This window comes from Colius striatus, chromosome 4 (assembly GCF_028858725.1).
Source record: "Colius striatus isolate bColStr4 chromosome 4, bColStr4.1.hap1, whole genome shotgun sequence".
NCBI classification, from domain to species: domain Eukaryota; kingdom Metazoa; phylum Chordata; class Aves; order Coliiformes; family Coliidae; genus Colius; species Colius striatus.
In genome coordinates this window covers 61,546,483-61,558,041 of record NC_084762.1, presented here as the reverse complement: position 1 = coordinate 61,558,041, position 11,559 = coordinate 61,546,483, and the positions used below count along the sequence as shown (strand labels likewise).

The window sequence follows — 11,559 nt, the reverse complement described above, 5'->3', positions numbered from 1 at the left end:
AACAGCCATATAGCTATTTCTAAACCTCTCAACATTTCACAGAGCAGCACTATGGAAAATAAGTGCTCCACTCCCCAAAAGGATACAGTTCCTTCCTCCCTTCCCATGACAATGTCAGTTCTTACTTGAATTACCCAACAACTCCTTTCAACACCTCACACAGCAGCTGCTCAGCATCCCTTAAGCACTATGCAAGAGATAGTGATATAGATGATACTCACTGAGATAAGCAAGGAATCATGTAGTAGTTCCCACTTGTCTATTATTTCACTGTTGATATAACATTAGTAAGAATACAGTCTTTCCCTCACAATGTTCTGAATTTTAACTGATTTTGATGCAACATAGCATTTTCTCTTTGAAATGCAACATTTAACTTTGTCTACTCAGTGTCTATCAGACTTCTCTCAAATCAAGGCATTTCAGGCAATTTCACTGAATGTATTTTTGAACAAAAATCACAGAACATTAAGTAACGGACAAAAATAAGTTGTTATTTACAAGTAACATATATAATAAAACTACTATTGTGATAGGTCTTTATACACTGTAATTGCTGTAAATTTTTGCATTTTAAAAAAATTTCCTTAAACAGAAATTGTTCAGAATTATCAGTTTGTCCTTACACTTATATGTTAAGAGAAATACAATAACTTTTCACATTTTAAAAATTAACAGTGGAATTTACATTTCTTCCCCCTCTAATATAAAGTGAAGGTTAAAAAATGGTGCAAACTGGAACACAAGGACAGGTCGCTATGAACACTGAAATACAACCAATTTGGAACATATTAGTGTTTGCGTGAGAAAAATCCCTAATATTTGGCATAACCCCCTCACCACTCACCCACAAAAGATCAAATCAAGATAGCCTTTTAAAAAGTATCAGTGATTATTGCATATTATATCTTTGGAAAAGCAGAGTTTTAACCAAAAATATTTCTAATGTAGTTGCAATTCTAGATGTATTTATCAAAGGAAGTTGAAATATAGACATATGTATCTCAGGGAGGAAAGAAAAGTAGAACACGTGATCAGTAATGTTATCAAAACAATCCAGTTAATATTTGTTCTGAGTAGTCCCCTATACCTCAGATAATCCAGTTGAGTGAGTAGGTGTTTCAGCAAGCACAAGAGCAACAATCCAGTTTCATAGGACCAAATTTTCATTCTGTAAAAGTCCTTCGTGAATCTTAAGTCTTAACTTACATTAACTCCTCATTTAAGTGCTGACAGGTAAACTGACATGTATTTCAAACTGATGTAACAGGGAAAACATTTACCTTTCTTAAACCAGGACATATAAAAGACAAATTGCATAGTTACAATTTAAGCACAAAGTCACTGTAAATAGGTACAAAAGCATTTATAAATTTACTAAGTTTGCTGCTGTTTATGCCAGCGAAATCTTAGATAGGTACGAATGTAAACCTGAAGGGATTGAACAGTCAGTGTTTTTACTTAAAAAATACATAGAGAATGCTTTTTAAAGGTTTTTAAAAATATTTTCTGCAGCAGGAACAAACAGCTCAAACCCCAAAGAAAGCCATCCAAAATGCCCAAATTCCTCCTATACAGCAGAGAAAGTTTGTTCATAGGTTTCAAACCTACATACAAAACGAGGCACTAGTAATGCTATTTTTGAATGTGTCCATAATCCTAACATTTCAGTTCTCCCCAAGACTTCCAAAACACTGTTGGCTTATAATTTCCTAGGAAAACATATCTTCAGAAGGTGGTGCGTAGGAAAATCCAACAAATGCATCATCTGCCTCTAGGACACTGGCATTAACGATGTTATAATCAGAAGAAACACAAACTGAGTATGGGACCATTTCTTCTGTAAACACTGCGTCAAAGTTCCCGATATCATCTGGTCCAGCCTAGAAAACAGAGATATCTATCAGCTCTCATATTAAGACTGTATTTTAAACTTGTGCTTGTCCTTTAGATTTCAGATTTAGTTCTTGAGGTTATCTACTTTGTTATTCTTTCGTATTTAAGTACAAGAAATTTAAGGAAGAACATCACAGCATCTCTAAAAACAGATGTTAAAGGTCTACTTGTTTCTTTTAGGCTGGAGTTCAGGCCAAAGCTGACACACATTTGTGATATAAGTCTAAAGAAATATTAAGAAATGTCTCTTTCTTAAATTGCCGTTAGAGATGCAAAAACTAAAACATGTACAACCATGCTCCTCCCTGCCTCCAACAAAAAACAACTCTAAAACCTGAAAGAGACACAGAAATATCAACCCAATCAAAACCAAATCCCAAACCACATCAAATTGTCATTCACTTTTTTCGATCAGTAATACTTGAAATATTAAATTCTAGCAACAGCACTGTTAGGATAAGTCAGCTTCCCAGTAACACACCTAAGAATTAAAGCATACTAACATTTCGCCACTGAGACCAGACAGCCAAGGCTTATTCACCAGACTCGCTCAATGAAAAGGTGATGCTCTTATGTGAATTTAGGAAGGACTTTTCCCTCTCGCGACAAGCAGTCGCAGCTTGTCACAGTTTAAACTGATGAGAGGATAAAAGAAAAGCTGTAAGTATGGCTTGGTAACTGCAAAAAACCAGACAGGTAGCAGCCTCTCAGATAAAGTCTTCAAATAATAAAGCTATCTGCATTTTCTTCTTTGGTCTTTCAGACCCCACAGAAACCATCTGTAATTTGACATGAATGAGCAGAGGGAACATCAATCAATATGTCCAACTGAGGTTTAAGAAATAAAGACAGCATCACTGCTCAAAAGGCCAGTCAGCACATGGGGAAGAGGGGAGGGCCCCCTTCTTCACCATTCTGAAATAAACATCGTTTGCAAATACACAAGCCCTTGAAAGCAGAAATTTGGCAGGTATGAACTAAAACATCACCCAGCACTTACCACATTAGGATTAAATGGTGGTGGAATTTTCTTCTGAAGAAGATCAGTCCAGCTGAGAGATTCAAAGAATGGATGCTTTTGAATTTCAAGCTGCAATAAGGAATTTTTTAGATATTTAATGAATCCATCCTGTCCATCACAGTAAACACTACTTTTGACTGCACATGCATAAAAAAGTTCTCCATCAGTTTTATTTATTCACAATTTACTTTGCAATAGCAGCTGTATTTGATAAACACAGCAATTGAAATTTGTTAGCTTGCCTCTACAAATTTGTTTCCTTTTAAGATCCCATTTTCTGCTTTTAAGCCTTAAAATCAACCACCTTGAAGTTTACTACAGAGCAATCATGTTTACTGTTAGCACCTCTGCTCCTCTGAGTTTTGTTAGTTTTCATAGAGCAAATCATTGACAAGCAGCTGCTTCGAAAACTCTGCAGTATGCTTACTAGTTATGAAGCAGCAAATAGCTGTAATAATGCCATCATCCTTTCACCTTGCTCTAAACTGTGAAAAAGTGTGATGTCAAAGTCTAAATGCTCTGTTAGAAGGTCAACAGACTAACATTAAGGCTGCAAGCAGAAGCCTATGAAAATCTATGTCACAACTAATGAATGGATGAGGTCCTTCTAGATCACTCCTCATCACACAGTTCTGAAGACACCTGTACTTCCTCACATCATCTTCTTGCAAACAAAAGTTTTTGTTGTTAGACTGGGAAAACATTTGCCATTATTTTAAGGCAGAACAAAAAAAAGTGTTGCTGTTTGCAAAGTACTAGTGTTTCTCTTTTTTTTCTGAAGACTGCTTTTCATGCAGTTAATAAACTGACATTACCAGAAAACAGCTTTTTCTTTTGATTATTTCCCAGTTTCACTACAAATACTGAAGTTTACCTTAGTACACCTTAGTAACTACTACATCACAAACTGGGTTTCCTCTGCTGGTAGGTACAGTAGCAAACAAGCTCAAAATATTTATATCCCACAACAATAATCTCTCTCTTTTATCCCTAACAATTTTCAGACACAGACCACACTGGTGTCTTTAACAAAGAAATAAAAAGGAGGAAAACAGAGACAATAGAGCAACCTATTTCCAACTATTAAATCTGTGCTGTGCACATAAATTTGGTGACATCCCTTTAAATGAAGTAAGGCTTGATAAATTAGGACATGACATACAAAGTCTTCCCTTGCTCCAAGTCTGCTTTGTCGATCTTTCTCCAGAAGTTCTTCCAGAATAGACCAGGCTGTAAGGCTGATTCCTGGGCGCAAAACCAGGGGTTTATGAAGAATGTTCTCATACATCTCAGCAACATCACGGCAGTAAAAAGGAGGCTAAAAAAGAAAAGTTACACATTAATTTGAAGCCAGATGCAATATTGTTTCACGTGTATAATCAGTACACAACTCTATAAGAAATACAAACTGCTGGCAGTGAAGAAATCTACTACTTCTTATGCACTGCTAACTTCTAATTCAATCATCACCATTGCCAGATCTTTACACTTGATAGCTTCCCCCTCCCTACCCCACCTCCTCTTCTCCTGACATGTTCTAACACCCACAAGGCAGCCATAGATGCCATCCAGCTTCAAAGCTCCCATTGAACTTGCCTGAAAGGCATGTGAGAGTAGAAAACCACATCTGTATCCTTATTTAAAATCCTATGGGAGAAGATAAAGCTTGAGAAAACTAACAGAAAATATTTTTGCCAGAGTTATTACTTATGACTAAAAGCAGTACAGTTGTTCCAATGCTGCATCAAGAAGGGGAAAAAGCTAAAAGAAAACCTGTGAGACCTAAGCAAAAATATATTTTATATATTCGAGTATCTGTCAAAATTTTACTTTTAAGTTGTATTTTTTTTTATTGGGTATTATCACTGTCGATGTAGTTTACTCTCACATTCCCTCAAAGTGATGACTGCTTCTCTTGATCACAGCTTATGTCCAGCAGTTCATTGGAAAGCAGAATTTTAGATATCAAGAAACAATGGAGAATCCAAAAGAGAAAAAACAGGTGCTATGTTAACACAAACTGTTCATCCATCCATTTAAGTAGAATACTTCAGTATTTGGCAAAAGTTAGCATCTTTAACAAAACACTCTAGGTTTACTTCACATAAAGAGGGAGAAGGGAAGGAACCAACTCCTGCCTCCCCCACATTAAGTACGTACCAGCCCATAAAGCATTTCGTAAAGAACTGCACCAAGGCACCACCAGTCTACTGTGTTGTCATAAGGCTGCTTTTTAATGACTTCTGGTGCAAGATACTAAAAGAAATAAATAATAAAAAAGTAGGTTAGAATATTAGGAAAGCAAGAGTAAAAACAGGTTTTAGTGACATCACAGTAAAAACCTTCAGGAAAAGTTGCTTCATAGCAACCAAGCATAGACTGCTAATTACTTCTTTAGTCCTTCAACAAACCTGGCAAATACTGTCACCATTTGCTCATTTACCAAGTAGGTCAGCTGTTTTCCTCATCTGAAACAATATTTTCCATACAGTATTGTTTTGCCAAACTGCTTTGCCACCTGTGTTATGAAATTAGTTTTACATTTCTGTTGCAGAGGCAACATCTCTCAGCAAGCTGGCTACCAATCATGACCATTCTGACATCCTAAGCCTGTATGCTCCCCATCCAGTAAATAAAAATGAAAACATATGAATTCTGCCTCAAATCTCTCATTACTGAGAAACTGTATAACCTATTTTTTAAGTTTCACTGTAAATCTCAATGAGGGCATGAGTTGTGAATTGTTCCACTAGAGCTTGTCATCAAATAGGTACCCCTGACTGATTTGTGATAAACATGCAATACAATCAAACACTGAATGACAATGCTAACTGTTTTTCACCTGCCTTGCAAGAAATCTACTCAGCATCTCAGAGTTTATTAACACTCACTGGCACAAGGACAGCCACTTAATAGTATGAGACTATTCTCTCTCAATATGTAATATAAGATGACTATGACTGCATTATCATCTCAGTTCTCATCTACAGCAGAGGGTTTTAACCTCTCAAAACAAGAGGGTGATTACTTCCATTATTCTAGTATCCAAATTCTGAAATTTAATTTACACAGAGACGATAGCATTGTCAGACAAGGCACAGACCGAAACTCACACTTTAATTAGATCAGCATTTCTCAGACTTTCTGTATGTGTGAGTGCCCTGTAACTCACTTGTCTACAGATCATAGAATCATAGAATGGTAGGGGTTGTAAGGGATCTTTAGAGATCATCTAGTCCAACCCTCCTGCAGAAGCAGGTTCACCTAGATCAGGTAACATAGGAACGTGTCCAGGTGGGTCTTGAAGACCTCCAAGGGAAGGAGACTCCACAACCCCTCTGGGCAGCCTGTGCCACTGCTCCCTCACCCTCACAGTGAAATAGTTTTTTCTTGACCCTGTAAGAAGCACAAAAAGCAGCTAAGTACTTTGAACTCAACTACTTCAGCTTTTTCTAATCTTTCCTGATCTCCTTTGAACTTTTTTAGATGTTGGGACACACCAAGTCATTCCACTTGGTGTTTAGAACCACTGAGAAGAGCTTTTAGCAGGATTATGAAAGACCCAAATCTAAATCTTGGATTAGAAGGCTAATAACTCAGCTGCTATGTTTGATCTTGGTATTTTTAAGAACTCATAGGAAGCAAGAGCACTAGCATCCTCTTCTGTTGCAATTCATCCAAGTCCAAGGTAAAGGTGCAGACTAAGCCTCTGAACATGAGAAAAACCCACAGATTTTCTCAAACAGATCCAGAGTTACTAGTGTTCTATATATTGTCTTTTGAACTTTCCAAAACATTCAACAAATACCGTTTCAGCTACATTTGCTACTCAGCTTTACAGATGCCTGCTCTGATGATAATTAGGACAGGCTCTCACATGTTGTCACCTGCCTTTTTTGGAAAAAAAAAATTCATATGCTTCAGCTAAATAGTACTCCTCACTCTCACTCATCCTTCACTGCCCTCAAAAGCCTTCTCTGTAGTTTAAAGAATGTTTATCAAATCAAAGCCACTAATCCTGGCATTACAGTGATTCTTTCGTAGGTATTCAAGACTTTGGTCAGCAAGTTCAAAGTTTCATGTATATGCAAAAGTTGCTCCAGACTCACAGATATTAAGTCCCTATAAAATTAATAAAAATCAGTGGCAGGAGATGGCAAATAGATTCATATTGGCAAATCTGTTCCAGCTGTTACACAAGCTATCTGTTCTGTGTCTAGGAGACAGAGGAGAAAACAATGTTTGAAAAAGGTTGGAAAAGGGGAGGAAGGAAGAGATGAGTTATGAGGCTGTGGGTAGTAAACAGGAGACATTGCGTGTTAGTAGAAAGGACAAAGAACAGATCTGCAGGAAGCTTGTCTGTAGTTTGGTTTCATGGAAGAGCTTGTTACAACAATGCAAATCTCCAACAGTACAAACTAAAATATTTGGTCTTCCAGTTACACAAATATTAGTAAGTCAGCAGTCACAAATTACTAGCCAAAAAACCCAGGAAAGTTGTCAACATACTTCTGGCGTCCCACAAAAAGTTGCAGTGGTATCAGAACTTGCAATCCCTTCTTTACAAAGTCCAAAGTCTGTCAACACAACATGACCCTGTTTAAGAAAGAATGGTATTTTAAAAGTAGAACACGTTCAACATTTGGATACATGCAAGTGTCAATTTTGTCAGAGGGCACAGAAAAACAAAAATATTGCATACTTACTAGTGAATCTAGGAGAATGTTTTCTGGTTTTAAATCCCTATTAAAAAAAAACCAAACAGCCCTATTAATTCAAAACAGCAGTCACTAACACAAGAGCTTCAGAGGCAAGGACTTTTATTCTTCAGCTGAAAGCTTCAAGTTTTGGTGAAACTGTCATGTTCAAAGTTCCTGTAAGATGATTTCATACAGTGGCTTTTAATTTAGTAATTTGTCCTACTTCGAACCTCTGCAGGACAAAGATGCATTTCAGAAACCTACCTGTACACAATATTTATTGAGTGTAAGTAGCCCAGTGCACTGGCTATTTCAGCAGCATAAAATCTGGCTCTGTGTTCAGGAAAGGAACGTTCTCTTTGTAAGTGAAAGAACAGCTGTAAATATATAAACAGTACATAAGAACATTATACATTAAAATCAGATTAATAATGTGCGATTTTAATAGTAACTTTAGGTATCCATTTTTTAAAAAAAGTGAAAACTAAATGAAATTTGTTTTGCTGTATGACTGTCATTCTTTTACTCCCTTTCTTCCTTTTCGTAGCTCAGCAATGGTTAAGGCTACTCAAACACATAAGGACATTCTCCTAATTCAAAGACTAGTTGAAAGGAACCAGAGTAAACCATTAAGCTGTGAACAGAAGCTGGCAAGACTAAATCATGTGAGGTAACCTAACAGAATATAACCTAGCGTCAAATAATTAATCTTCAATTTCTGTATATGCTTGTATTCAAATTTTTGTATGTGAGTATTTCTAGACCTGTGTTCTGAAATCACCTAAATGTAGATCACTTTGGGAGATGTATATTCCAAGCTGATCCACAAATTCTCAACTACAGAAAGCTGTCTGGCTTTTTGAACTGTATTTTAGTTTTTTTGTGTTTTAGAACTAAGAACTTGCCACACTAAGATGGGGCCAGAAAATCAGAGTAGACCAAACCAGGAGCTTGATGGTTTAAATAAGATTACATCGGTCAACAAAAAGGCCTATCTTGTCCCAGCTCTGTCACTTAAAGGATTCTGGATATCACAGCTCTAGGACCATATAAAAATTTTTGACAATGGGCCACATGAATATGAACTGATGTACGCCCTAGTACATACTTCATCCTGGTTTGTTCAGCATACCTCATGCTTACCTGTGTATAGTCAGCTGCAGTGACATAATAGGAAACCCTGAGATATGCTAAACCAAACTAAATTCCACCCCTTCTCCTGTGCTCTTTCAGCTAGAAGAATTTTATCATCCACAAGTGTATCCTCACTCATCCTCCTTTCCTGTTCTGCATTAAGTACATCCTTAAGTACCTTAAGAAAGATCTTCTGATTTGCATACATTTTACACCAATAAATTACCAAACTGAAAACACAGCAAGTGACAAGACATACAGCTCTTCTTTAAAGTATATATGTTGGATAGCTCTAGTCATATAACAATTTTTCACTACACTGTTTTCTTCAATCACAACTAATTTCCTAGGTAGGTCCAGGTATTATTGATGTATAAGACAATTTTCCACAAAACTTTGAGGAACAGAAGCAACATCTTCTACCATTTTCATGTCTATTGTCTATTCAATCAGTTTATACACGATCTTCTTGAGTATTGCTGGAAGTAGTGCGTACTTCTAAAAGCAATAGGTCTCTAGCTGAAGATGAACTGCTCCAGAATATCTTATTTAAACATATACAGACTTATTCCATGTCTTTCACAAGTCTTCCCCCAAGTTACTTGATGGCTCTTCAGGTTTAATAGCATCATTTCAAGGAAAAGGCTATTTGGTAATTAGATGATGCAAAGCCCCATAATAATCCCAAAGCTCTCAATCATATCAAACTCAGTTGCCAGCTTGCTTCCTTATGCTTTTGAAATACTAGCATCTCAGCTAACACAGATGCATGAGGAAAAGACAGTTTCATGTGGTAAAAAAGGTCAATATAAGATTATTTTGTAATAAAGGTAAATATATCTAACTGTAAAATACAGTATCTGTATTTGACAACCATGAATAAATCTGGGATTAAAGCTATGGATAAAAAGTGGAACAGGGTCTGTATAGCTATTGAAGTCTGTAGTAACAGCAGATAAATACTAAGATTTTGAAAACTGGGAGAATAATGATTACAACCCATTGTAAAAGATAATTTTCTTCCTCCCACCTAGAATACGCAGAATAGAGAGACTCAAATCCAAACAAACCACCACATACCTCTCCTCCATTAACAAAATCCAGGACAAAGTAAAGCTTCTCTGTTGTTTGGAATGAGTAATGTAATCCAACCAAAAATGGATGTTTCACATTTTTCAAAAGCACATTACGTTCAGCCATAATATGTTTTTGCTGTAAGGAAACAGAAGATAAATAAGTAAACAGGAGTGATTTTGTAATTGAAAGGAAAAATGAAGGGAGGTGGGTGGAGAAAGATCACCTCTTTCCTATTAAGAACAATTTTTTTCTGCAGCACTTTGACAGCATAGTATTTCCCATCCAGTTTTCGTTTTGCAAGAAGAACCTGTGAAATTGAAAACAAATGAAGAAATGTGATCGTTGCAGTTAACATTCTATTAGTACTAAGTTCCTAATTTCAGCGTAAGTGGAAAATATTCATGCTATTTCTTCAGAACAGAGTTTTGTTGCTTCTAATACAGTCAATCAGCAATATAATCACCAACAGAGTGAGCTTACAAGTTCAGTAGAATTTCATTATGATGGTGACATCATGAAAGACCAAATTATATCATTTTCCATAATCTGCTCAATCTCTATCAAGATCAATTTCGGCTGTTTCTGTAAGTTTCAAAGATAATTTAATGAAAAACAACTTGAAAAGTAACCTGAAAACAAAGATGTCAAGAGGGATTCTCTGTTGCATCTTTGCAGAATATCAATGTTTAAGTAACTTCTCAACAGGCTGTTGCTTACACTGATCCACAGCATCTGGAGTTTGGCTAAATGCCAACAAATAGAAATGCGGGATTTATATTCTAGGTGCTGCATAAGCACAGAGGTACTTCCTGTCCTCCCTAAAGGAGAAGATCCCTAGTGCCCTTAATGAGAAAGCAAAAAGCTCTCTTTTGTTACTCCCAACAACAGCCTGAGGCAGCCAAAACTGCTACACCAGGGAGAAAAAACAGCAGGTCTATAAAAAAGAAGCAACAGGGATGTAGTATGACAGTTTATACGCCACTTTAGACTGGTGACACATCTTAAACCTCTGGCCAAGTTTCTAGCTAACAGTCACTATGCACAAGACACCAGCTAGCATCCTTGTACCAGCGTAAGATGCAGTAAGAAGAAAGCTCACCTTGCCAAAACTTCCTTTCCCAATAACTTTCAGGAAATCAAAGTCTGTTGGTTTAGCACTGAAAGATATTTAGGAAGGAGACAGGTCATTTAGGGTAGAAATGACAAGTTTTAGAGCTGTAGAGCAGTCTAGTGTAGCACTCAAGTTGTCATGCATGAATGACCTGTTAGCATCCTCCTTTATTCTTTGTCCCACCCAACACCTAGACTTCTGCAGACCTTCCCTCGCAGACAACTCCATTTTGCAGTTCCATTTTCCTCTAGGGAAAACATTCAAATTACATCCTTTGAGTTCATTTCATTTTAGAAGTTTAAGGTTAAGATGTAAAGGAGGAGCAAGACTGTTCTTTTTGTTCTTCGTTGCCTAGTCTATTGTAATTTTTAAGTCTCCATTTCTCCATGATTTTTCCTGGAGCTGATTTCTCATTTTCAGAGGGCCAAATGGATTCTCAAGCTTACATGAGGGAAGACAGATCAAGTTTGTTATCTGTTCTCTCTAAACCCATCCCTCCATCCATTCCTCCTGTCATTTGAAATTACAGTGAGAGGAGGGTGGCCCTAATACCTTACTCTGTGTGTATGTATGAATTCATACTTAAGCTTTTCCATTTTTCACAACACCACTCTCTTCAG

General features: G+C 36.8%; 1 protein-coding gene across 8 annotated transcripts in view; it reads right to left on the bottom strand.

Annotated features, from left to right (window-relative positions):
* Positions 1–1,636: 1,636 nt before the first annotated feature.
* The window catches only part of SGK3 (serum/glucocorticoid regulated kinase family member 3), a 60,338-nt gene continuing 50,415 nt past the window's right edge, over positions 1,637–11,559 (bottom strand). For 7 of the 8 annotated variants that reach the window (XM_061994488.1, XM_061994494.1, XM_061994490.1 and 4 more), the window contains 10 exons: positions 10,928–10,985; positions 10,052–10,135; positions 9,832–9,963; positions 7,882–7,994; positions 7,624–7,660; positions 7,427–7,513; positions 5,078–5,173; positions 4,080–4,235; positions 2,897–2,986; positions 1,637–1,883 (listed from right to left, as the gene is read on the bottom strand). In XM_061994488.1, coding sequence (XP_061850472.1) covers positions 1,713–1,883; positions 2,897–2,986; positions 4,080–4,235; positions 5,078–5,173; positions 7,427–7,513; positions 7,624–7,660; positions 7,882–7,994; positions 9,832–9,963; positions 10,052–10,135; positions 10,928–10,985 — 1,024 coding nt within the window. In that variant the 3' untranslated portion in view covers positions 1,637–1,712. The remainder of the gene's footprint in view (positions 1,884–2,896; positions 2,987–4,079; positions 4,236–5,077; positions 5,174–7,426; positions 7,514–7,623; positions 7,661–7,881; positions 7,995–9,831; positions 9,964–10,051; positions 10,136–10,927; positions 10,986–11,559) is intronic. The other variant, XM_061994493.1, reaches the window with a different exon arrangement.